This window comes from Chrysemys picta, chromosome 1 (genome assembly GCF_011386835.1).
Source record: "Chrysemys picta bellii isolate R12L10 chromosome 1, ASM1138683v2, whole genome shotgun sequence".
Classification (NCBI taxonomy): domain Eukaryota; kingdom Metazoa; phylum Chordata; order Testudines; family Emydidae; genus Chrysemys; species Chrysemys picta.
This window is the reverse complement of record NC_088791.1, coordinates 73,263,429-73,291,133: the sequence shown is the minus strand read 5'-3', so window position 1 is coordinate 73,291,133 and position 27,705 is coordinate 73,263,429. Positions and strand designations below refer to the sequence as shown.

At 38.6% G+C, this 27,705-nt stretch overlaps 1 protein-coding gene across 16 annotated transcripts in view; it reads left to right on the top strand.

Annotated features, from left to right (window-relative positions):
• The window catches only part of PPP1R12A (protein phosphatase 1 regulatory subunit 12A), a 207,838-nt gene that overhangs the window by 143,585 nt on the left and 36,548 nt on the right, over positions 1 to 27,705 (top strand). For 5 of the 16 annotated variants that reach the window (XM_042850742.2, XM_042850745.2, XM_042850744.2 and 2 more), the window contains 10 exons: positions 3,374 to 3,490; positions 3,870 to 4,085; positions 5,051 to 5,145; positions 6,998 to 7,120; positions 10,739 to 10,906; positions 11,345 to 11,521; positions 21,298 to 21,388; positions 23,765 to 23,962; positions 24,158 to 24,329; positions 25,577 to 25,695. In XM_042850742.2, the coding sequence (XP_042706676.2) occupies positions 3,374 to 3,490; positions 3,870 to 4,085; positions 5,051 to 5,145; positions 6,998 to 7,120; positions 10,739 to 10,906; positions 11,345 to 11,521; positions 21,298 to 21,388; positions 23,765 to 23,962; positions 24,158 to 24,329; positions 25,577 to 25,695 (1,476 nt within the window). The remainder of the gene's footprint in view (positions 1 to 3,373; positions 3,491 to 3,869; positions 4,086 to 5,050; positions 5,146 to 6,997; positions 7,121 to 10,738; positions 10,907 to 11,344; positions 11,522 to 21,297; positions 21,389 to 23,764; positions 23,963 to 24,157; positions 24,330 to 25,576; positions 25,696 to 27,705) is intronic. The other 11 variants (XR_010591071.1, XR_010591073.1, XM_005308497.5 and 8 more) reach the window with 3 other exon arrangements.

Genomic DNA, 27,705 nt, shown 5'->3' with positions numbered 1-27,705 from the left:
AATTTAACTATATACGTGTATGCATATTAGTATAGGTCAGCTAGATTAACAGTAGGCATGATAGAAGAGAGCCTTGAAAAGGAATTTAAGTATGATCATTTGCCTTAATTATCTGAAGGATGATATTTTCAATGTGACTGTATCAAGGGTTTTTGTGGCATATGGAATTGACTTCCTCTGGCCTATGTTCACAGTTTGTGTGGATGTCTGGACTAGTGTTTTGGCCACCATTTTTCTCACTAGCAAAACCAGAGAAGTTCATCTAAAGATAGTAATGATAGATTTCTAAAGAGTCTATCCCTGCTGGTATTTGAGTGTGTTAAACTCTAAAGCTGTGTCTGTTTCAATATTTATTTATTTATTTATTTTTTAAGAAGACTCTTATTTTCAGGCTTCTTTCCAGTGTGTCTTGTGCTCTTCAAGGAAAGATAGAAGCAGTCTTGACTGGATTAGTCTCAAGGGAGTGCTTGGAAGGATTCCACTAGCTTTAATCCATGGGAGTTGAAAAGAGAAGCCTGAAACAGGAAGTATAAACTGCTGTGGCCCCAATCCTGACCCCAGTGTAGTTGGGTCATATGCCGGAGAGATTTTCCAGGACTTAAACGAAGGAAGAATTCTACCCTCAGGCTTTGCACCGCTTGTACACTGACCGCATTGATGGGGAAATTACTTGTGGATACACCATTTCTGCCCCACTTTCAAATCCTTATTCTGCAGTCCTTCTCAGGAAGACACCATTGAGCGCCATGGCGTGTGTGGGGTAGGCAACTTCTGCACATCAGGCTCATACTAGTTGCAAGAGGGCCCTCCACCGTATGGGAGGAGAAGCCAATTTCTGTGGGTTGTTAGCTCTCTTTCGGAGCCTCTGTGAGTTTGGTTTCTCAAAACATAATGGCCAGAACTCTAGGAGGCTTCAACCATTGTATTAAGGTAGTGATGCATCTTCAGGCTAGTGTCTCAAAGCATATCAAGAGTTGAGATACTCTGGACATAATATCCAAGAGAATGCTCAGGATTGGGGGGAGGGAAGGGGGAAGTGCACAAGGAGCCTTGAGCTCAGCACCTCTTTCAAGGACTATGAGGAACTAGTGCTGCAGTAGCCTTTTCGAAGTGGATGAGTATAATGTTCGTATTGCAGTATGGCCAGGAGGAGAAAATAAGGGGTGCCTTTGATTTAGGCTGTACAAACACATCATGAAAGGCAGTTCCTACCCAAAGAACTTAAATTAGTTCTAATTTAAAAAAAAAATGCAACAAGTGGATATATCACACAATCTAAAGAAAGAGGGGGAGGGATCGTGAGGCTAAAAAAATGTGGGAAACCTGTGATTATGTAGTATAGTATAACATGCAAGCCATGGCTATAAAGTTATATGCACAGCCAGAAGGTTCTTAATAAGTTAGAATTAGAGGCTATGAATAAACAAACTGGATATCAAGGATCCCTATGAGCTATCTACCTAGTCAATATCAGTTGGTGTTTTCCTGTAGGTGTAATGGTAGAAGTGGGTCACCAGAGAACATTTGAAGAAGAGGTTAGGCTTTATGGGCAGGCACTGACTCTTCTTGAAGGGAGCATGATGTTTGTGCTCCCTAGAGGTCCTGAGGGCTGTGCTTTAGGCATAATACATCCCATTTTGTGCAGTAATTCAACTTGCAATGTATGTTCTAGCCTCAGACCTGCTCAAATAGAAGAGAATCCTATAAATTGCCACAGTTCCTCATGCAATGTTATCTTATGGTAGGTAATAGAAATTAGCTTAGCCTTTGAGATTCCATCAGTGCTTGGATAAAAGTAAATTTGAACTAGTGGATGACCAAACTGATAGTGCTATATATTGCACTGTAGTAGAGTTAAACGTCCAAGGTTTGGAGAGGAATGGTTCTGCTTCTAAAGTGGAGTGGTTATGTGAAAGGTGGTGGTCTAGTTTTATTTCTGAAGACCCCATCAACTGCTTGTATCATCTTCCTTCATAGCAACATGTGCAGTATAGTACACTCTTCTGTTATGAGAGGGGGAGAAAGGAAATAAAAAATACACTAGAGTTAAAAATAGTTGTAGGTCGCTAATGATAATGGCCAATATACTGTGTGGAGATGAGAGCATCTTTGGATGTGTGTATATATATGTCCTGACCAAAGGTATCAATGAAAGGTCACAGTCAGATGCAGTGTCACTCTTGCTTAATGCTCTTTCTTGTGCTGCAGTCAGGGACCCATGATCATTAACAGCCTTTGGTATCTTATTCCTTTAGTTGATGAAGGCTAGATTCAATGAGATGACACACATTTGCAAAGTGTGTGCTGCTGGCTGATGAATAGAGTTGTACATCATTTGTGTGCCCTGTGGAGTTGGAAAGACATGGCACTTTTGATCTCTGAAATGTAGAGAGATGCAAAGAGCAAAAAATGGGTCAGTATTGACTAAGGGGGAAGGATCTGGCACAGTGAAATATAGGCTTTTCAGTAGGTGAAGAGGATACTACCCATTGCCCAACAGTAATTGCTAGTTTCATAGCTGTGCTCAACTGCGGTAAGAACAAACAGTTGATGTGAACTTCACCAACCAGTGGATTGGATAGGCTGTTAGATGGATTTTCAGTCCACACAGTGATGTGTGTATTGTTTGTAATGTGGCAATTTGATTGATTTGCTCTTTGTCCAGCCTTCATTCCCCATCCCATCACCTCTGCACTCAGGCTGCTCCATGCTTTCCATCATCTCAAGCCTCCTTCTCCTTGGACATATCCAGTCTTTCTTTGTCTGGTAACCATTCCAGCTTCTCTGACTTCTAGTTTCTGTTAAAATTGTCCCTAATGATTACACAACTATCTGAGCTGTATGACCTCCATCTTCCACAGAATTCTTGGATTTCAGGTATCTAAAGTATTTTTATAACTTAAAAGGGAAAACATTTTAAATATAACTTCAAGTTGACAGTATATATTGAACAAATGATTAAAAACTGGAATGCATTGGTCATTTAGCTTATTCTATACCGTTATATATGGTACGTTTTATGTTTGGGTCTACCATGTGAAAAGTACAGCAGATAAACTTTCTCAAAATGTAAAATATCAGAATGATGTAATTATCTTTGTTGTAAATGAAAGCTTCATTGCCTTTTGTATGTGGAAACTACATGCATTTTTGTATCAAAATGTATCACTTCACAACATGGTCTAGTGTATTTAATAGGAACTTTTTACCAAAGTATTAGAAATGTCTTGTTGCTTTTAGATATTTTGTGCTTCAAAGAAGAGCAGTGTACATGAATAAGGAATTGAGTGTGTGGATTTAAAACAAAAGCTTCTTTTTCTCTATTTCCATTCTTTCACTCTTCATCTTTGTGTCTTGTCTTAATTGGCTCTAGTATGATTTCATTCCTCCTATCATGCCTGTGGCGGAGTCAGTACATCCTGCATCATGGAGGCAGGGCTTGCGCAAAACTGGCATTGTTCTTGTGCCCAATAAGGGTGAAAAGTCTATGGTGAGGCTTTGGTGTGTACAGGATTTGTTTCAGGTTGCAAAGTAACATATTTAATCAGTGTTGATACCAGAGTTGCATGGTTTTCAATCGTGTGTAAATTTTTGTTTGCATCTCTTTATCACCGTGTGTATTATGAAGTGTAGAGGGTTTTCAAGCTAACTTTTAGAAAAGTTGTTTTCCTTTTTGATCCATTTGTTTCTTATGTCATTAACCTACCCAGGAAATGAACATGTATTGGTTGCCCCTTCCTCCACCAAAAAAAAAAATCCAATATGATAACTGGAAGTAGCTAAGTATTTTGAAATATCCCTAAGAAGCATGAAATACCAGAGTTAGTGTACGTTAATGACTTTTAACTTAATGATGTCTTTGTTTACAGTTTCCAACTTCAACAACCAAGGTTTCTCCCAAAGAGGAAGAGAGAAAAGATGAATCTCCTGCCTCTTGGAGGTTAGGTCTTCGAAAAACTGGCAGCTATGGGGCACTTGCAGAGATTACAGCTTCCAAAGAAGCTCAGAAAGAAAAGGACTCTACAGGTGTTATGCGTTCGGCTTCAAGTCCCAGACTCTCTTCTTCATTAGACAACAAAGAAAAGGTAACCATTTTCAGAATATAAAACAACATTTTAAATTCTGGCCAGTTAACTTAGTATAAATATTAGTTATGATTTAAAGTGAATGTCATATAAACTCCACTACAATGTAGCTATCTATACGAGTACATAATGCTCTTACGAAGTTTTACTAAAAGTCAGCTGTTAAATTGTGGCATTATGGTCTTGATAGGCAGTAGAGCTGCCCTAGAAGAAATGCAGCTGTCGTGCCATCTTTTGAAAAATGTAGCAGGCCTCTCTCTCCACACAGAGCAGCTTCATTAGCTGGTGCAAGAGTGTATGTGCAGGGCCTTGCCACCTTTGGGACGACTTGCACCACTAGTTGTGCAAAGTCTTGTGCAGTGAAGGGAGTGCAAAGATTGTGATAGTTTCTGTCCCTTGCTGCAGAGTGCTGGGGATGAGGACCAAAAAAGGCTCCTTATACCCCTTCATTCACGTATTGTGTGGACAAAGATTAATCTTTTATCTTTCTAAATTAAGCATTAATGAAAACTGTTACTAATTTGGCATAGATATTTGAGCAAAAATACTTCATGGTTTTGCTTGTTACAAAGTAATGTAATTCCTTTTTTCAAGTTCTAATGTCTTTGTGCACGTAGTCCTGATTAAATATGTTTGCAGATTTTAGGAAAACACTAAAACACTTTAAACGGTAGTTACAATTGGCTGTTATTTTAAACTGAACCTTTGGAGACATATTAATAGAAAAACAAAAGGACATAAAATTAAGACAGTTGGGTCCTTTGAGCAGTTTGCCGTTCCCAGTATGATGCTTGTTGTTCTTAACTTCTGCCTGATGCTAATTGTGCAAATTAACTTGGAATAGGCATAGATAATTTTGTAACTTTGACAGGAGTGCAACTAGGGACATTTGAATAGCTTTTAATATAACTTATGACTATCATACAAAGCTATTCTTGACTTCTAAAAAATTTTTTGTCTTAAAGGAGAAGGATAATAAAGGAACTAGACTTGCATATGTTGCACCTACAATACCAAGACGACTGGCCAGTACATCTGACGTTGATGAGAAAGAAAACAGGTGACTCTTGAAGCTGTAACTTGCTTTTTAACTATACACACAATTATTTGATATCAGAATCTCTTGGAAACTAGCCTCTGGACTTCCAAAAGAAAAGTTGAGTTGTCTTTAATGATGTCATGCCTCCAGAATATTTTAATAGGTTGTTAACTGTTTTCCTGTACTAAGATGGTAGTAGTAGCTATTTAAGGCCTTTCATATACAATAATCATTTTCTACATATTTACATTTCTGTTACAAGTGCATCCTCTTTCTCTTTTGCTTGAATCACATGTAATGTTACCATTTTAGGTTGCCGCTAACATTTTTCTTCCAATATAAAATTTGTGGTGTGTTGTAGGCTTTCTTTATTTTGTAGAGGCAAATATATTTTCCAAGGGGGACTTGTGTTCTGTACTTGTGTTAGCCATTTCATATGTGGCTGTAGGAGTTGTAGAATTTCTATCTAGCTAGACGCTGACCTTATTTAAAAAAAAAAAAAAAAGTTTGTTGGATTTCCTTGCCTGCAGTTAGACCCATGGAAGCCGATTGATCTAACACTATAGCTGTATAAAGCCTTAGAAGACTCTTTTCACTTCTCCCTCTCTCTGAGCTTTGCTCTTGTCTAGGAAAACATACATGAGGTGAGAAAAGCAAAAGTTCTGGTGTAGACCTGTTGGAGTGGAGGGTTGAAGTGGGAAGACTGGTTGCTCATCTAGTCTCTTATAGATCAGTAGATTAACCAGAGATTCTCCTAAACTGCCCTGCAAAAGTCTTAACAGTTTTGAGAATATAGCAGTTTAGAAGGATCTCTGATTGGGCATCTTTTCTTTTTGGAGAGAGAATGCCGAAATTACACTGTACAAAGTGATAAATCATAGTTTTCAAACCCCCTACCCTCCGGCCAATTCTTTTTACTTTGTTCATGATACAGCCTACACATGCATCACTGCCTTCTTTCCATCAAAATGGAAAAACATTATTTAAAGAAACTTCTTGCACAGGATTTTCACTCTCTGATCTCAGGCTTCCAGTAGAAGACAGGGCTGAATTCCTTTAATTCAAGAGCTTTCGACTCGGAGGAAGTGAAGGCTAGCTAGTACATGAGACCCTACTGATGCCCTTTTACCAGTCAGTGCTTTTCTTTTCCCTGGACTTTTATTCAAACTTTCAATTATGAAAAGTTTTTAAACACAAAAACAAACTGATTTGTTTATTAATTTTCATGGTAAAGTTTCTAATTGATTTGTTTTGGGGGAGCTTGTGCTTCCTATGTACTGCAAGATTTGGATGGAAATTCCTAGGGACTTAGGTGGTGATAGGTAATGTCACATGGTAGTCCACTGGATGGTGGACATTGTAGGCCATATTGCCCACTAGCCCACATTACCAGTGACTCAAAGGGCAAAACAGCTTTTGAACTAGGGGAGATACTCCAAAGAATGAGAAATCCTGGGAGACTGGCTTGGAGAAGCAAAATTACAGGTAAGTAGTTTTCCCTTGACTGGATTATGGTGTCCTAGTAGCATTAGACTCTTGCCCCTGACATAAGAAGAAAAAAACAATGATGTCAACATGTAAAATATGACTATTAATTTGATATTTCTGGTTTGCCTTCTCTTCCATAGCCTCCTTTCATCCATGTGTTTTCTTTTATATGTCTATCAGTATTAACATGACTAGATATAATAATTTATCTATAGGAGCTTTGAAATTTGCTCACTAAAAGGTAATTTTATTGCTGTCTGCACAGGTATGCTTACTTTCGCAAGTCCCAATCCTGTAGTTTTTTCCTCTCTTCTGCAATCCCCTTTAAAGAAACAAACAAAACTATCACTAATACAAGCCTTACACAAATACAATCCTTTTACAGGGATTCATCTGCTAGCTCAATACGTAGTAGTGGTTCTTACACAAGAAGAAAATGGGAGGAAGATGTCAAGAAAAACAACTTGAATGAAGGACCTACGTCACTAAATACAAGTTATCAAAAAAGGTAAGGGCTGTGACCATGTGTATTGCTTTCAGCAAAATAAGTGAACAAATTGTTAGCTTGTGTTTAAGAAAAACTATTAAATGATTAATGCATTTTTTACCCTACAAGGACAGTTTTCAATTAAACGTTGCCACCGTAAAGATGTCACCCTTTTTTATCATGAAACAAAAATTAATTCCAAAATAATGCCAAGAGAGACTCCCAAAAGGAAGAGAAGTTAGTCCTTGTGGCGTAAGTTTATTCTACACACACACACACACACACACACACACACACACACACACACACACACACACACACACACCTCCAATTACTTGTTTCACAAACAATTATTTTTTCTAAACATGGTTTTACAAACCAGCTTAGAGTTGTGCATGTGAAGTAGGAATAGCAGTAACTACTATATTTACAGTTGCATAAATTTTTCCATTCTGCCATCCTGTTTGTTTGAAAATTCCAGATTTGGTAACTAATTATCCTAATACGAGATGACTATTTTTTAAATATTTGAATAAAATGGTTCAGCCTCTTCTTGTAAGTTTGAGGATGGTGGGGTAGAAAAATTGTGATTTTTTTTTTTTTTTTTTTTTTTTAAAGAAGGTTCTTGATATGAATGAGATTTGATTCCATTGAAAATAACTATCCATGCATGCACAGTATACATTGCAGAGAGTTTTCTCGCAAAGGGCCAAGTCCTGAAAACATACACATTAATAACTTTACTCAGTTGAGTAATTCCACTGATGGGACTACTCATGTGAGTAAAGTTACTCACGTCGGTAAGTGTTTGTATGATTGGGCCATAAGCATGTAACGTTTATAGATTAGAAAAGGCTGTGCTACCCATGGATGTATGGATAACTAACTGCACGCTGAAACATGAATGAAGGTCGGGGGTTGGACTCAATGACCTTTCAGGGTCCCTTCCAGTTCTATGAGATAGGTATATCTCTATATATTTGGGGGGAGGGATAGCTCAGTGGTTTGAGCATTGGCCTGCTAAACCGAGGGTTGTGAGTTCAGTCCTTGAGGGGGCCACTTACGGATCTGGGGCAAAATCAGTACTTGGTCCTGCTAATGAAGGCAGGGGGCTGGACTCAATGACCTTTCACGGTCCCTTTCAGTTCTAGGAGAGAGGATATCGCCATTTTATTTATTTATTAAATTTATTTAATTTATTTATTTTATGCTAATGGTGCAAAAGGTGGTGAGGTGTACTCCTTCAGAGCCTTTTTCTTTGTCACTAAGATGCAAATCAGTGATTCCAATAGTGTAGCTGAATTGTTCCATATTATAGAGTATATCTTTCATGTTTTTCTTTAAAAGAAAAGAAAAACCTTTAATTTTTTTAAATGGAATTTAAGACAAAGGCTGCATAATCTTAGCAGTTGGAAAATGTCAAAGTTAGGGTTGTAGGAGCAACCTTTTGTGCATATGCATTATTGTATAGTTTTAATGCTATTTCTCATATGCAATCAGCTTTTTCTATATCTGACCTATTCATGTAGCACTTTCTAATATCTTTTCATTCTTTCTTTTTTACTTGCACTGTTTTTATTATCATAGATGCTTTTGAAAATGTTATCCTAAGTCCTGTTTTCAACAATGGTTTAAGCGCCATTGACTTTCAGTCAGGCTTAGGCTCCAAAGAGCCTAACTCACTTTTGAAAACCAAACTTGACCTTCCTAAGTCATTTAGGCACTCTTGAAAATTTTACCCAGTCTGGTATATCATTGAATACTTAAATGTTTAGTTGTCCTCTCTTTTAGGCATACTTTATTAATGTAACAGCTCAGCCTTCCTTTGGGGCAATTCAGTGGTAAGACCGCTAACTGTGAATCTTATTTAACTTCAGACTTAGGTATCCTATTACATCTACACCAGCAAATTTTCAGTTTGTTCACTATTACAGTTATCTGTAGTATGTTTAAAAGTGGCTAACTATATATTACTAGTAATAGTATTTATTAATCTATCCAGTGCCTAAAGTATAGTAAATTCTTGAGAGAATAAGTAAGACGAAGTTCCTCACCCAAGAACACTTATAATTAAATTTTAAACTTAGTACAACTAGTTGGAGTAGCAAACAGTTGGGGGGTAGGTGTGGTGAATTAAGTTGCAATAATATTATGTGCTTGCTTAAATTCATTGTGTGCATATTTTGATACTGTTGCTGGCTTAAAAAAAAATGTATGCTGGAGCGAGTGTTCCAGTGGGAGAAGGGCTGAAGGGAGGGGATAAAAATAATAGAGGCTGGTTCTTTGGCAAACATAGAATACAGCATGATGCTGCACATGTATATTTTAAGTTGTTGAAAAAGCTTCTGTATTGTGGCTTAGATTCTCTGCTGCAGTGGGCTCTCTCAAGGAGCTGGTTATGGTTACAGCTCACTGAATCTCAGGGAGGATCTGCTTGCTTTGAGACTCAGCATAATTTAAAGTAGCCTGGTTGCTGCTCCAGCTTCTGCCTTCCTGCTGTGATCCCACAGGGTTCCCACACCAGGACTGAGTGGGGGCTTAGTGTGCCAGCTTGGTACCATTTGAGAGCTCCCCACACTAGCAGCATTCTAAAATGGGCAGCTGCAGCTGCTTTCTGGCCCCTTTCGTGTAATTCAGGCAGCCCAAAGGGGCCAGTAAACAAATCAGAATGTGACACCTATATTGCTATTGCTTGAGAAATAGCATGAGATCATGCAGCTGAAGACTGTATTATATTCCATCTGCACAAGGGGTAGAGTTCAGATTCTTTAAGTTGGTAATTCCTGTGTTCTTAATGTACAACTTTTATGTTCTTTTATCATAGGTTTCTTTGTATGCAAATTTAACAGCTGTAGAAGAATAAAAAATCCAGAGTAGTGATGGCAAACTGACAGTACTCATACTATTGTGTTGCAGTAGTGTGACAGTCTGTAGAGCCCATGAGGAATGGAGCTACTAAGTTCAGGCACAGAAAAAGCATATCTGATCACAGTGCTTTCAACTCTGCTATGCAGAATGAGAAGTTCAGGGACAGTTGTGTGGGAACCTTTGTGTTCTTTTCTTCCTCCTGACCTCTTTTTCCTCTCTACCCCTTGAAATATTGAGATGAAAGGGGGAGTGTTAGAAAGAGAGTTAGAAATAGAGTGGCGTAATATTTCTGAGCAACGATGGAGCAAATCCACAGAGAGCTTGAAAAGAGAGGTAGCAGATATGAATAACTGAGAATTTTGCTGGCATCTGTGTGTATGGATATTGGAGAATCCATTGAGATGAGTGATGCAGTAGTCGAAGAATGAGGCAGTGAAGATGATGAGGACTTCGGCAGAGGCAATTGAAACACAACTACATATATGTAAGCCGATGGGGTGGTGATATTCTGTCTCCAAATCTGCCTGAGTAGCAGAAGAAAAGTCCAGGATTAAGGATGACTCTCAGGTTACAGCATCGCAGGCTGAAAGAGGGGCTGAGTAAAGGGAAATAGGAATGGAATTCCAATTTGGAAATGTGTTCCTTTTGCCCAAAAAATGTGTCTGAGATGAGGTCATGTGTTTTAATTAGTCACTTCGTAGCTTGATGACGTCTTTATGTGCAAATATAAATGATACAAACACAACCTATATAAATGCCTCTCGCCCTCAGTGGCTCCTTTGGTAGAAGACAAGATGACTTGATTAGTTCTCATGTTCCAAGTACTACGTCAGCACCAACAGTTACCTCTTCAGCTGGTCTTCAGAAAAGTCTGCTTTCCAGCACAAACACTACTACAAAGATTACAACGGGTTCTACTTCAGCAGGTGTACAAAGCAGGTAAGGGCATCAACACGCTGTGTGTCAGATCAACTGTGTGCTTATGTATGTGCATGCTTTTTTTGTTTAGTAGGTCATGGGGCTCTGGATTTTTTCATTTTCCTGTTAAATTTGTTTAAACATATACAATTTGGCTCAAAAATAATTGTGGATGGCTTTCGCTATTAAGTGGCAGCTATGCATGTCTGTAAAAGAATAAATTGAGTGCTAGAAGGGTAAAGAATAATAAAGTTCAAGCAGTGTGAACTGTTTAACTTTGAATTTATCTAATTTAATGGCTCCAGGTGAGCTTCATATTTCATAGCAGAGACATTTCTCCATTTGTTCTTTTAAAAAAATCCATCCCTCAACTTACATGTTATCTGCTGTTTAGTAAAGTGCTTTCATTGTTTAGCGTTTCCTTTTCTCTTTTTTGTGTTGCTGCTTGTGATGCGATAGTACCTCAAATCGTTTGTGGGCTGAGGATAGTACTGAGAAAGAAAAGGACAATGTTCCTACAGCAGTGACCGTTCCTGTTGCGCCATCTGTTGTAAATGCTACAGCTACTACCACAACCATGACTACAACTACTTCTGGCACTGTGTCCTCCACGTCAGAGGTCAGGGAGAGACGGAGGTGTGTAAAGGTCCTGCGAGTAATGGTGCTATTACACAAAATGATCATTTTCTTATTTATAAAAAAGTGCAGTAGTTAATTGTAAATCAGCTAGTACCATAAGTGAAACAATACTTGTCTGTTTACTAACTGTACTGAAACAGCTATCAACATGATACAGATTTCATTAACCTTCCAAAAACTGTTTTGAGAGAAACTTCCAAAGAATCTCACAAAATATCTTAAACTAAAGATAACATTGTGAGTTATGCTCTTTCATGTTATTTCTACTTTGTTTTGCCCTTGAATAATAATGTAGATTTTTGGCATAGGTTACTTTCAGGTTTATATATCTGTTCTTTGCTTAACGGTTCACCTAAAAAAAAAAATCCCAAATACCTATAGTAACACACTGAAAAGATTTCTGTATGGGGGGGTAGGGAGGGAAGAAACTGGTTGACAACTGAAGTGATTAAAATAGCACAATGAACTTTGTAGTAAGTAATTACCCTTACTAATATAAATATAGAAGTATCTCAGGTTTCAGAGTAGCAGCCATGTTAGTCTGTATACGCAAAAAGAACAGGAGTACTTGTGGCACCTTAGAGACTAACAAATTTATTAGAGCATAAGCTTTCGTGGGCTACAGCCCACTTTGGATGCATATAGAATGGAACATATATTGAGAAGATATATATACACACATACAGAGAGCATGAACAGGTGGGAGTTGTCTTACCAACTCTGAAAGGCCAATTAAGTAAGAGGAAAAAAATCTTTTGAAGTGATAATCAAGATAGCCCAGTACAGACAGTTTGATAAGAAGTGTGAGAATACTTACAAGGGGAGATAGATTCAATGTTTGTAATGGCTCAGCCATTCCCAGGCCTTATTCAATCCTAAATTGACTTTATCTAGTTTGCATATCAAACTGTTTTTGAATTTTTTCTGTTGTAAAATAGCCACCCGCAGGTCTGTCATTGAATGACCAGACAGGTTAAAGTGTTCTCCCACTGGTTTTTGAGTATTATGATTCCTGATGTCAGATTTGTGTCCATTAATTCTTTTGCGTAGAGACTGTCCGGTTTGGCCAATGTACATGGCAGAGGGGCATTGCTGGCACATGATGGCATATATAACATTGGTAGATGTGCAGGTGAACGAGCTGGCTGATGTGATTAGGTCCTATGATGATGTCACTTGAATAGATATGTGGACAGTGTTGGCATCGGGCTTTGTTACAAGGATGGGTTCCTGGGTCAGTGTTTTTGTTCAGTGATATGTGGTTGCTGGTGAGTATTTGCTTTAGGTTGGGGGGTTGTCTGTAAGCGAGGACAGGTCTGTCTCCCAAGATTTGTGAGAGTGAGGGATCATCTTTCAGGATAGGTTGTAGATCTTTGATGATGCACTGGAGAGGTTTTAGTTGGGGGCTGAAGGTGACAGCTAGTGGTGTTCTGTTGTTTTCTTTGTTGAGCCTGTCTTGTAGGAGGTGACTTCTGGGTACTCATCTGGCTCTGTCAGTCTGTTTTTTCACTTCAGCAGGTGGGTATTGTAGTTTTAAGAATGCTTGATAGAGATCTTGTAGGTACTTGTCTCTGTCTGAGGGATTGGAGCAAATGCGGTTATACCTTAGAGCTTGGCTGTAGACAATGGATCATGTGGTGTGTCCTGGATGGAAGCTGGAGGCATGTAGGTAAGTGTAGCGGTCAGTAGGTTTCCGGTATAGGGTGGTATTTATGTGACCATCGCTTATTAGCACAGTAGTGTCCAGGAAATGGACCGCTTGTGTGGATTGATCTAGGCTGAGGTTGATGGTGGGATGGAAATTATTGAAATCATGGTGGAATTCCTCAAGGGCTTCTTTTCCATGGGTCCAGATGATGAAGATGTCATCAATGTAGCGCAAGTAGAGTAGGGCCGTTAGGGGACGAGAGCTAAGGAAGCGTTGTTCTAAGTCAGCCATAAAAATGTTGGCATACTGTGGGGCCATGCAGATACCCATAGCAGTGCCGCTGACTTGAAGGTATATATTGTCCCCAAATGTGAAATAGTTGTGGGTGAGGACAAAGTCACAAAGTTCAGCCACCAGGTTAGCTGTGACATTATCGGGGATACTGTTCCTGATAGCTTGTAGTCCATCTTTGTGTGGAATATTGGTGTAGAGGGCTTCTATGTCCATAGTGGCCAGGATGGTGTTTTCTGGAAGATCATCGATAGATTGTAGTTTCCTCAGGAAGTCAGTGGTATCTCGAAGATAGCTGGGAGTGCTGGTAGCGTAGGGCCTGAGGAGAGAGTCCACATAACCAGACAAGCCTGATGTTAGGGTGCCAATGCCTGAGATGATGGGACGTCCAGGATTTCCAGGTTTATGGATCTTGGGTAGCAAATAGAATACCCCTGGTCGGGGTTCTAGGCATGTGTCTGTATAGATTTGTTCCTGTGCTTTGTCAGGGAATTTTTTTAGCAGATGGTGTAGTTTCTTTAGGTAATCCGCAGTGGGATCAGAGGATAATGGCCTGTAGAATGTGGTGTTAGAGAGCTGTCTAGCAGCCTCTTGGTCATATTCCAATTTATTCATGATGACGACAGCACCTCCTTTGTCAGCCTTTTTGATTATGATGTCAGAGTTGTTTCTGAGGCTGTAGATGGCGTTGTGTTCAGCATGGCTGAGGTTATGGGGCAAGTGATGTTGCTTTTCCACAATTTCAGCCTTTGCACGTTGACGGAAGCAATCTATGTAGAAGTCCAGTCTGTTGTTTCGACCGTCCAGAGGAGTCCACGCAGAATCCTTTTTTTTCTGTAGTGCTGGTAGGGGGGATTCTGTGGGTTAGTATGCTGTTCAGAGGTATGTTGGAAATATTCTTTGAGTCGGAGACGTCGAAAGTAGGATTCTAGGTCACCGGAGAACTGTATCATGTTCGTGGGTCTGGAGGGACAAAAGGAGAGGCCCCAATATAGGACAGACTCTTCTGCTGGGCTAAGAGTATAGCTGGAAAGATTAACAATATTAGAATTATCTCAATAATCATACACTGAAATAAGAAGGCATTGTGTAGTATTTATTTCAGTTATTAGTGTGTATGTCTGATCGCATAGAGATACAGAACATTGAACCAAACATTCTTTGTTATGTCTATACCTCACGCAGAATCAAGCCTACCAGCCCAGATCAACAAAGTTGGGCTTGCGGTACTGTGCTAAAAATAGCTGCGTTAGACAGTGCTTTAAAGTTGCAGCTTGGGCTCTGAAGTCCACACCCTTCTCTAGGTTTCATGGTAGCACAAGTTTGCGAGCCAAAGTCTGTTGACCTGGGAGGCTTGCTGCTGTAGGCTGCATAGAAATACCTTGAGGGCTAGTCTACACTAGAAGCGCTACAGCAGCACTGATGCAGTTGCATTGCTGTAGCACATCTGGTGAAGATGTTGTCTGCTGACGGGAGAGAGTTCTCCCATTGGCATAATAAAACCATCTCCTCAAGAAGCAGTAGCTATGTTGGTGGGAGACATAGCACTGTCTACACTGGTGCTTAGGTTAGTGTAACTTGCGTTGCTTGGGGGATGGCTTATTCGCACCCGTGAGCAACATAAATTATACCGACATAACCTGTAGTGTAGACAAGCCCTAAGTATTTATCTTCAATATGTAATCACATACTACTTTCTCTTTGGAAAATAAAAGGTCTAAGGAAATTCAGAAATCAAGCTCTCTAGTTGCAAATGTAATGTAATTGATGTTTAGCATTCACAACAGGTGGAAAACTGGCAGGAGAAACCTAGAGCCTTCTGGTTTACTACACCAGAAGATACCACATGGCAGACATGCTAATTTTGTGATTTAAACTTAGGACAATTTTTAATCTGTCTTCCCCACTTTGACATTGGCGGCATCTGGGGGGGAATGATGTGGCTCACAAGCCAGTTTGTAGTAAGCACTACTTCGCATATGTATTTTTTCATAAAGTAGCATGGTTGCTGCAGGCAAAATGTCACATAAAATTCATATAAATAAATGCAATCAATGTAAAATTAGTGGAAGTATCACTCCCAGTAAAGAAAACCTTCTATCACAACAGTTTGAATTTTAAACTGTAACCACTGAAAGTTTGTTATGGACTGAAAAAAAACAAGGAAATTCAGAGTTAAGGCTGTCACTCTGTCATTCACTCTTACTAGTGTGTCTAGGTATTGCACATATATTACATAAGATCACAATATCCACTGTTAGATTTCTGCAAGTGGACTGAATTTCTTTGATTTTTAATTATATACTGGCCAAAAGATTTGGTGCAATGTAAAACTGTTTTAAATGAAAAGTGTTGATTGAATGTGTAGTGCATAGCTTGCTAAATTAAAAAAATATATAGTGACTTAGTCCAAATTTACTACACAAAATGTCTGCAAAATCTTACTTGAAAAGTAAACCCATTCAAAGCTATTCTAGTGCCTAAACAAACAGTGCATTTTGGGGCAAATTAAAGTAGTGAAAGTGTTCATCTGTAACTAATTTTTAAAAAAAATTGGGAACAAAATAGGGAAGAGTGGGACAAAAATACTCTAAAATTGCATATCTGATAATCTGTCACACATTTTTGCACACAGAATTATAAGCCTATAAAAAGGATTCTAGTGGTATGGGAGCTTTTCTATTATAGGTATATTAGCAGTAACAAATACTAGTATAGTAATTGCAGGCTCTAGGGCTTTCTCTAGACTAGAGGTTTATCTACCTGGGAAGTTACACCAGTATAATTATACCAGTGTAACTCCCTGTCTGAACTCTTGATCAGGTGTAAGAGTGGCTTTTTTCTGGTTTAGTTTAAACCATATTCAAAGGGACTAAACGAAGGTGCAAAATGATGATGGTTTGATTGTTTGTGATGTGCAAAGAGATTCAGGTCCAAACCAGTAATATATATGTAAGTGATGCCTAAAGGAGCAATTTCACAAATCTAAAAACAGTTGAGTCAGAATAGCTGGGAGAAAATTTAAACAAAAAAGTCAATGATAACTGGCAATTGTTTGATAACATTTTACTAGATGACCAAAAATCTGCAATTGTGAAAAAAGGCTACGCTTGTTTAAAAATAAAAACAGCCACAACATAACACCAACCTGACTTGGAAATGAGGTCTGAAAGAAGATATCTCATGTGTGAGAGAGTGAGAGTGAGAATGGAAGGAAGGAAAAGCTGAGGGCAATTAATGTGAACAGGAACCTAGGAATTTTAGAAAATAGATAAGGAAAGAAAAAGGACAAATAAATCTATGGCTAGCAGAGTTAAGGACAATAAGGAGTTATTTAATTATATTAGGAACAAAAAGAATCCTAACAGTAGTACTTTACTAGATGGAAATGGTAGAATTGTCAGTAATAAAAGTCAGAAATGTTCGATAGATATTTTTGATATGTATTTAGAAAAAAGCCAAATGAGGTATTTATATCATGATGAAATACTTTCCATTCCAACAGTAACTCAGGAAGATGTTAAACAGAAGCTAGCAAAGTTAGATATTTTTAAATCACCAGGTGGGATGACTTGCTTCCAAGTGCTCTAAAAGAGTTGTCCAGCGAGCTCTCTGGACTGTTAATGTTGACTTTCAGTAACTATTGCAATACTGGGGAAGTTCCAGAGGACCAGAAGAAAGCTAATGTTGTACCAATATTATAACAGAGTAAACAGGATAACCTGAGTAATTGTAAGCCTGCCAGTCTGTCATCTCTTCTGGGCAAAATAATGGATGGCTGATATGGAACTTAAAGAATTAGAGGAAGGTAATGTAATTAATGCCTGTCCGCATGGGTTTATGGAAGTCAAACTTCATATCACTTTTTTTATGAGAATACAAATTTGGTTGATATAGTACACTTAGCCTTCTGTAGGGCACTTTACTTGGAACCGTATGACGTTTTGATTAAGAACTTAGAAAGATGCAAAATCAACATGGCCCATATTAAATGAATTAAAAATAGGCTAACTGTTAGGTCTCAAAATATATTTGTAAAAGGGAAACAAATGGTGTGTTTTTAGAGAGATTCCACAGGGATCCATTCATAGCCCAATGCTATTTAACATTTTCATCAATAAAGAAAACGTAATATCATAACTGATAAAGTTTGCAGATGACACAGATTGGGGAAGTGGTAAATAATGAAGAGGACAGGTCACTGATACAGAGGTATCTGGATTGCTTGGTAAGCTGGGCGTAGGCAAACAATATGCATTTCACTAAAGTCATACATCTAAGAATAAAGAGTGTAGGCCATACTTGCAGGATGGAGTACTCTGTCTTGGGAAGTAGTGACTGAAAAAGATTTTGAGGGTCCTGGTGGGTAATCCGATGAACATTAGCACTTGTGCATCGCTAATTCAAGATTGCTAACATGGGACTTGTCTGCACTTGATATGCTACAGAGGCACAACTGTAGCTGTGCCACTGTGGCACTTCAGCATAGACACTACCTATGCTTATGGGAAGGGTTCTTCTGTTGGCATAGGTAATCCACCTTCCCAGAGAGATGGTATCTAGGTCAATGAAAGAATTCTTCCATCGACCCAGCACTGTCTACACAGAGACTTAGGTTGGCTTAACTACGTTGCTCAAGGTTGTCGAGTTTTTGCACCCCAGAGCAACGTAGCTCGGTCTAATTTTCTAGTGTAAACCAGTCCACAATTTGAAACACTACTTAGCATCTAGTGAAGAAGCAGTTTAACACCTTTAAAATCTTGTTAGCTTATTGGTCTAATCGGGGGAAGCCCAGAGTAGAGCCTGGCCAGCTAAGACAATTTTTAAGGTGATATAAAACACGTTTGGGGTGTGTGTGTGTGTGTGTATGTTTTTAAAAATGTTAACTACCATGTTAAAATCCTAGTGTAGACATGGCAGTTTGTGTTTTAACATGTGTTAGCCAACCAAGGTAAACCCTAGGGACTTTTAGTGTGGCCACAGCCTCCTAGGTGCTGATGGGGGTGGGGGAGGGAGTGGTAAAGTAGTGGCCCCATCCCCAGGGCTGCCAGCAGGGGTTAGTCTCTTCTACATTAGAATTTTAACATGTTTGTTACCTAATAAGCTAAAAATATGTGGTTTTCCTGATGAAGGCAAGGTCTAGTCTTTGCTTCCACAGTGGTAAGTGGTATTTCCAAACACGTTAGCTAGCCCAGTTTTTAATAAACAAAACACCTTTTTTCCTAATCTAGACTAGGCCTCGCTATCTAGCAAAGGAGAAGAGCTACCAAAAATACTACATGGATGGTGAGAGAAGGATGGGAAATGAACATTCTTAAGGATAGTATTTTATAGATGTTACATAGCAGGACAGAGGGCACTTGTAGAAATAGCTATTTTTGTATATATTAGGGCAAATTTGTCTTTGTTTTTAATCTGTCTGTTGGTAAAGTAGAGGTAGAACATGGGTGATAATCCAATATTAGTTTGTGCAATTATTTGTTGTTTTTTTTAAAGATGGAACATCCTCTCAAAAATGTTAAATAATTTTAGTATTTTCAAATTGGCCGTCATCTCATTAATTTAAAGAGCTGATCTTAATGATGTTTGTAGCGAGTGGTCTCCCAAAAGTAAAGGAATGTTTCCAACATTAACAAATATGTTCTTTATAAAAAAGCTAATAAAACATAACCAACCGTTTTGTATACAACATCAGAAAATGTGATAGTAGCTAAGTCGTTATTGTGAAAGATGGATAAACTGACCAGTTTTGGGACCCAGAATGGTTCAAGGCTGCACAGTTTGTTGTCCTCAAACTTGGAATGCAGGATATATCATTTGTGAATAGAACTTTGTTTCAAGGCCTTCATTTTTGGTTGCATCTCAGCTTTTTTTTCCAACTTTGTTACTCTAAAAATGCTAAAATATACTTGATACTTTTAAATAACTATCAGTTTTACACAGCAAAGAACTGATTATTAATAGGTCTAGCACTGATTTATTATCCTGTAATAGAAAATCAGCAGTTCCATTAAGATTTTTAATGGGATCGTTATAGTTTTATAGATAATTCAGTAAGGGGCAAATCCTGTGTCCACAGCTGAGGAGGCCTCACTTGTAGTTGAACCGATGCTGTTCTGCTGCACAAAGGAGGTAGGAAGATGCTTGTGGGAGAGGGGGATGCAGGGAGCATAAACTCTGGGCCCAGCTGATCCATGTGTCAGAACGTAGCTCGGCATGAGGACCCAGAAAGTTCAGGGAGGAAATGGCTTCACATATTTTGGCACCGCCCCTGTGCTGTGATTGTGGAGGCTTTGGCCAGCCTCTACCACAAGTGAGAGCATCTTTGAGGGCTGGATTAATTTGTGCTGAGCTGCCTGGACTAATTTGTAGTGAACTGCCAACAGATTCTGTGGGCTATTAAAGCAGCTGGAATAGCAGGGTTGTGAGAGCACCCAAGCAAGCCACCTGCCCCACGGGCTTCTGATAGAAGCGGTCAAGGGTTGGCGTAGTGTACACCTGCAGAGAAGTCTCCCTGTACATAGGAGATATTCTTTTGGGGCCCTTGTGATGGTTTCAGCACTCTTTTACGCAATCAGAGCTAGTGTAAAGGAGCCGTGGAGCATCCATAAATTGGGTCCCCCCTATGTGCAGGGGTCCCTGTATGGTAATGCACAGTGGGCTGTACATGTACAGGCTAAGGGAAATGAAGGGGTAGGATTTGAGGATCTGCGTCTATACAAATTGTCCTGTCCTCCTTTGCAGGGCATGAAAGGGCATGCCATTCAAATCTGAGAAAGTTGAAGCCTCAAAAGCAGAAATTCATTTAATGGCTTTAGGACAGAGCACTCAAATTTATATATGAAACAGAATCTCTCATGCAAATGATTCAGAAAACTTTGTTCTCTTTCCCCCAGAGTTAGAGAGGAGTGCTAGTTTTAGATCTTGTGTCTTGTAAGACTACTTGGGAGTTTTAACTGCCATGGATTTTTGGGGAGGTTGATTAGTCGTGAGGCCAAGTGTTTATGTTTTAATGTTTTGTTTTGCTTGGCAACATGGCTAAAAATCTATTACTTAGAGGCCGTTGTTCTAGATGTTCGTATGATCTTTGCTTTTATAAAATGACTACAAACCTGTAATACTGAAAAAAGACAATATTTCACTAACCTATAGCTATATTCAGAGTAGACTAAAGTTAGGGGAATAGCAAAGTCATATATGAAATAGATTTGCTTGGTAACAATGCTACCTAATCAGTGCTAAATATGGTTTGTTTCTGAAGTTTTCCAAATTTATTTACTGAGCAATCATGTACTCTGCGTTTTTAATACTATGAGACAATAGATGGCATAGTAGGGCTTTCCTGTAATAGCCATATTCTTTACAATAGGCATATAAAATGCTCGTTAAAGCTTCAGTCACTCATATATACCTACACACTGTATATCGGAGATACTCCACCCTTGTTTTAGCAGACTGGTAGAATACCAAAATAGTTTAAGTAAGTGGTATTGGGAGAAAATGGCAAAATGAGTTTATTGTAAATAAGAAAATTGACTGGTTAGGATATTGTCTAGATCAGTGGTGCATTTTGGTGATATAATTCTCATATAACACTTAAAGATTAACTGGCTATAAATATGCTGAGATTTATTCAAAATACAGTTCTGTATGTCTTGCATTTTCAAAGACAGATTTAGGTATCTAGTTACATTATGTAGAATTTAGTTTTGGGGTTTCTTATATTGCATTGATTTTCAATCATATCACATTGCAAATGTTCATTTCTTTAACCATTTAATGCATTGTGCAAAAATTAGTGGTTATTAAATATTATTTTAATTTTACTCTTTAGATCATACCTCACTCCTGTTCGGGATGAAGAGTCTGAGTCCCAAAGAAAAGCTAGATCCAGGCAAGCAAGACAGTCCAGAAGATCCACACAGGTACTGGTTTTTTTGTTTTTTTCATTTATAAACACATAAATGCCAAACTCTGCAATAGCCTCATAATTTTCACAGTAAAACTTCAAATACAGTGACCGTTCTCCCCAGTGTAAACTCAGTACATACCATCAGATAAAATAATCCACACTGCAAACAACAACACCTCTCCAAATTTTAAAGCTCTTCCTCTCAAAATGTTTGGGAGAAAAGATGGGCCTTCCAGTGTGCCCTTAAGGTTAACCGATCCAGACTGCAGACTGGAGGGAAGCAAGCAGAGGTTTCCCCACAGAGTGTATTCCTGAAAGCCTCTTCCTGTTATATAGCAAATTGGCTCCAGTTGAACATCTTTATTGATTTCAGCTGTGACAATATGAAATGCCTGGATAATTGGATCCCAAGTTATTTAGACCTTTAAAACCAACACTTTGAATTCCACGAGGAAACTTACTGGTAGCCATTACATTGTCTGAAACACAGTGCAATGTGCTCCAGGCTTGAAACTCTATTTAAGAAGCAGGCCTGGCATATTATATTTGCTTCAGTTTCTGAATGGTCCCTTGGTTGAAGTGACAAACCTGGATCTGTGGCGTGTTCCACATCAGAGAAAAATTCAAGCTAGTATGCCTAGATGTAGATTGGAGGCGGGAGGGAGAGAAGTGCTCTTTGAACATCTAGGACTAACCCAAGATCTAAGAACACTGTAGTTTTGTGTATGTCTTTTCCAAATACACCTCGATATAATGCTGTCCTCGGGAGCCAAAAAATCTTACTGTGTTATAGGTGAAACCGCGTTATATCAAACTTGCTTTGATCCACCACAGTGCGCAGCCCCACTCCCCCCGGAGCACTGCTTTACCGTGTTATATCGGGTCGTGTTATATCGAGGTAGAGGTGTAATAGTTGGGCACTCTGATTTCGGGCACTGATACAATCTTTCAGCTATTTCTCCCAAGCCAACAACAAACCGTATCATCATCTTATCTGGATTGACTGGTAGCCAGTTGCAACTCCTCTAATCCCTAAAAATCATATAGTCCCTAGTGTACGTGTTCCAATTCACCAGCCCATACCAAATGTGAAAGAGACACAGATCTGGGAGTCCTCAGTATATTGAATATGTTGCAGCCCACATCCTTCCGCTAACTCTTCCAGTATCCTCAAATACACATAAAACACAGAGGAAGACCAAAAAGACAGCTTTGGTACTCCCACATGAATGCCCTAAAGGCAGAGGAACAATTGTCCACAATTACCATTTGAGTCCATTCAAAAAGATAGCAGCAGAAACACCAAAAAGTGACTCGATCCACCCCTGTTAGTCTGCTGACAGATTGAAATGATTCAGCAAGGTTGCTTTAACTTAGTCCAGGGCTAGGAAGAAATAATCAAATAATATAATCATTGCACTTTATAATCTAAAACCAAACCTATAATCAGATTGACTAAAGTCAAGAGAATCTGTAAATTGAAGAAACTATTGGAGCTACCCTACCACAAGCCTGTCCATGCCCTTCCCTGGAAAAGAGAGAGTTGACAGCAAGATGATCTTTTTTCAAGAGCTGGCTTCATGAAAAGAGGCCACACAACAGTTTCTTTAAGAACAGCTGACACAATGTCTTCTGTAGGGAAACGTTGGCAGTCTCCATCAATGCTGGACACAATAGGTCCAGCTCACATAAGCTAGTCCTAGTCCCACCTCGCAGGTGGCATCATCAGAATTTCAGTAAGTCACACTGGCTGAAACCCGAGAAGAAAAGACCTGGCATTTCCTGGAGATGTTCTGTTTCCATAGCAGTAGACAGCTTACTCTGGCTCAGATAATTTTATCTTCAAAGTAACATGAAAATTCTTAAGGATAAATGTCAGCCTATTCAGGTAAGCAGAAACCACTGTGAGGAAATGTAAAGGTATTAATGCTGCAGGCATGATTTTTTTTCATCTGTGCTGAGTACCCACAACTCCAGTTGTAGTCAGTGGAATGTCTGAAGGCTCAACGCCTCTTAAATTTAGCCGTCTAACGCGTGAATACTGTTGTATTTTCATAAACTTTCTCTCTAAAGTATTAATAGTGCTTATAATATAGTGAAAAAGATCTAGGGTGGAATTTTCAAAAGTGCCTACATGATTTAGGAGTGTAATATCCCATTGAAAATCATATCACAGAAGAAGCAGCCATTGTTGATCTACAGTTTAGCAGGCACGTGTTGAGGGTACAGAATGAAGAGTAAGTTTTGTTAATTGCAAAATGCAAGAAACACTCCAGAGTTAAAAACTTTAAATCTATTTTAGGAGTTTATAGACTGGCCATCAGTAATAGTAAAAACTGTAAGTGACACCTATTGAAATGTTGTTTTTTGCTTCTGTTTTTTTCCACAGGGTGTAACACTGACTGATCTTCAAGAAGCTGAAAAAACTATAGGAAGAAGTCGTCCTACACGAACCAGAGAACAAGAGAATGAAGAAAAGGAGAAGGAGGAGAAGGAAAAACAAGACAAAGAAAAACAGGAGGACAAGAAGGAATCAGAAACTAAAGAAGATGACTTTAGACAAAGATATTCCAGAACTCTTGAGGAGGTATCTCAGACTCTTCCTTTTAAGTGGTGTAATTGGTATAAATCTTAATTTTTGTTTGGTGGTACTAAAATTATAGTAGGCTTAAGTTTTCTTTACTTATTTATATGTCTTATGTTAATATCCTGTATGATGGGTATTTTTATCTGTGTCCTTTTAATCTTTGGAAATTAATATTTACTTTTTTCTGCTGAACAGCCCTATCATCGCTATAGGCCAGTTTCAACTACAACTCCAACTACGTCGTCATCCTCTTCGCTTTCCACCTCCACTAGTTCTCTTTCTACTTCAAGTCAAGTAAACAGACCAAACAGCCTTATAGGTATAACTTCTGTTTATCCCAGGAGTGGAACAAAAGAAAATGAGAGAGGTAAGACTATATGTTTTGACTTTTTTCTTTCCTTATTTATTAGAGGATCTTTTGTCTCTACAGAGGGTCTTAAACTGCATGTGTTATGAGGTAAGGGATTTCTTAATGCCACTTTAAGCATCGCTGCCTCCCTGGGATCATTATCTTCTGAAGCAATTGTCTTCAAGTGGTGCCTCCCAATATATAATACTTTATTTCCCTCTATCGTGAAGTGATCCTGAATTTGGGTCAGATTTCCATAATACTATGTTGCAATTCTAATAATAATAATAATTAATTATTTATTATTTATGTATTTGTTTATTATTCTATGAGTTTGGTGATAGGAAAAGAATGCTGTTCAAGGAAGCCAAAATCAAAGCAAAGGGATGCTTTCACCTTGAATGTTTTATTTCTTTCCTTCTATCTCATCCTTGGTTCATCTTTTAACAGGTTCATTTTAAAACCATGAAGATTGGAAGTACTGAAATAAATAAGTCACTGTAGTGCTTACTACAGTGCCTGCTGGCTGTGTATGATTTGTTGTATTAATAGAAGGGTAAATAAATAGTTAAAAATACATTAAAGGAAGTAAATGTTTTGTTTGTGCAACCGTGAATAATACTTATTTTGCTGAAAGCATGTGAGAGATGGAAAATCAGAACTCAAAAGTGAGAGAGTTTGTCAGTAACGCCAATGCTGAACTGAAACTAAATTTCCATTAAGGAAGACGGAAACCCGTAGCACAAACTTAATGAAATCCAGGAAATTTCAGTACATTGTCTGAAAAGAGATTTTTTGCAAAGAAAGCTTAAATGAACATACGTCGATTGCACTGAATTCTTGATGCTATAACTAAGGAAATATTTATGTGAGGAAGTGTGACCTGGTATTCTTTTATGCTTGTTTCTCTTGAGTCAGATGCCCCCATAATAAAGTAGGCAGAAGTTTTAAAGCTTGAATATTGGAACCAACTTCTAGATTGTTGTCAGCAGTATTAGTATTATATTGAAATATTTTGGTTAAGCGGCTGAAGTAGAATGCTACAGAAAGCAATTGGGAAATACAAAATACTTGCCAGACCACTTTAATGGTATTTACAACAATATTTCACATCTGTGTTCTGAGCAGATGTGTGTTACCACATAATTTCTAAAACTGGCTACTGAGCTTCTTGTTCCAGCACCTCTCAGATTAACATGTAAGTTGTATATTACAGAAGATCACATGATTTCTGTGTCATATTTAAAAAATGTTGTTATTAACAGAAGGCCGGAAAAAAGAAGAAGAGAAGGAAGAAGATAAATCACAGTCAAAATCAATAAGAGACAGGCGGCGACCAAGAGAAAAACGAAGATCTACAGGAGTTTCCTTTTGGACTCAAGATGTGAGAAACTGCTTAAAACAACTAAAACATGTCTATTTCACAGCATTTAGAATTCATGTAAAATTATCACATAAAACTCTAAGCTATATCCTATTATTTTAATCAGTGTTTCTCAAACTGGGGTCCGTAGACCGCCAGGTACTCCAGGGGGTCTGTGGGCCCCGTTGATCAACTTCTCCCCCTCCCTCTCTCAACTCCTCCCTTCCTCCCAGCACCTCCTTCGCACTGGGGAACAGCTGTTCAGCAACGTGCAGTAGGTGCTGGGAGGGAGGGGGAGGAGCGGGGATGGGACATGCTTGGGGGAGGGGGTGGGGAAGAGGAGGGGCAGGGGTTGTCCGGGAACAGGAAGAGGTGGGGTGACGGGGGGGGGGGGGCCTTGTGGGGAAGAGTGGAGTGGGGGCAGGGCCGTGGGGCTGAGCAGAGAACTTGGGGTCCATGAAAAATTTTAAATAAAAATGGGGGTCCTCGGCTTGCCAAAGTTTGAAAACCACTGAGTTATGATTTAATATGATTTTCTGGAAAACATAGGAAATGCAACATCATGAGATGGATTCAACTATGCCCATACTAGTGGGTTCTTCCAAAAATAATTGCAAACTTGCTTGTAACATGTTTTTCTCTATATAAAATGTGTTAGCATGTTGGAGTAGCATGGATTGTTGAGGTCTATATTGTCTGGGATTTCTTCCCAGGCCATTTAAATTAGTAATACATAGAATGAGATGACCAATGTATAGATAGTCATTCCTTTTGCATGAGTGTGGCCACACCAGTTGTTAAACCTGTAGGCCTATCATGCTTAAAGTGACTTTTGCTGATGTGCTCAGATATAGTTGTTCTGTATAGGTCTACAAGCTAACGGAGTCTACTTGTAAAGTGCAGATAAACAATGAGAGCAGCAGTAACTTGGGTTCAGATTTAAACACATCTAAATTGGGGTGTATTGATCATTCATTTAGAAAACACCTTATTTTGAAGGGATAGTAACATTTCCACGCAGTGCGCATATCAAATTATTATAATGAAAAAGAATTCTAAAACACATAGATGATTATGATACGATAGGGACAAACCAGAACAGCTTTCATTAACCAGAATAATTTAACTTTAATCTACTAGAATTCTTTGAGCAAATAGTAGATTAAAGAAAACCAGCTGACAACACATTTGTACTTTTTTTAAGCCTTTGACAAAGTCGGTCTGTCACAAGAAGCATTTAAGAAAACTAAGTCATGGTATAAGAGGTAAAGTATTGACATAGTTTAGAAACTGGCTCAGAAACGAAGTGTTGGAATAAATGGTCGATATTCAACATGTCAAATGGTTAACATAAAGTGCTCCTAGGAATCTGGGTAGGATCAATAGGTAAAAAACAAATAATTACTTTCACTTACTCTATTTGTACAGTGTCTAGCACAATGAGTTGAGGCACCAAATGTTACTGTAATACAAATAATAATATGCCTTCTGGATTGCATACATAGCATGGGTTTTGAAAATAAGAGAGAAAAGTAATTGAGGATAAAATTCAGAAGAGCCTGATAGGCCCATTCTCTCCTGGATTTCCTACCTTGATTTTAAAACAAGGCCCCTCACTCCTTTTGAAGAAGCGTGTAGAACTGGTATATAAAACAAATACCTTCCCTGTCCAGCCTATTAAGATAGTCCAGAGAAGAGAGCCCTGACCTTAGCCACTGTCCCAGAGTTGTTTGTGATGTGTTTAAAACTCTTCTGACCTAAAGTATTGTCATTTTAGATTGATACTTACACCATAAAAAAAAAAGTTCATGATCCTTCAAGTGCAGTTGAACAAGTGTCTAATGGGCAAGAATAGATATCTCTTATAGCCAGCTGTTCTGGTGCCAGATAATGCTAACATGAGTAGTTTCACAGTTGAGAAACATAAGCAATGATGATCAATTGAGAACAAAATTTCCTCCCTCTTCTTAGTTCACATACTTAATTTGTGAGAAGTAGATCCATTATCCTGTACTCTGCAAATTACTGTGT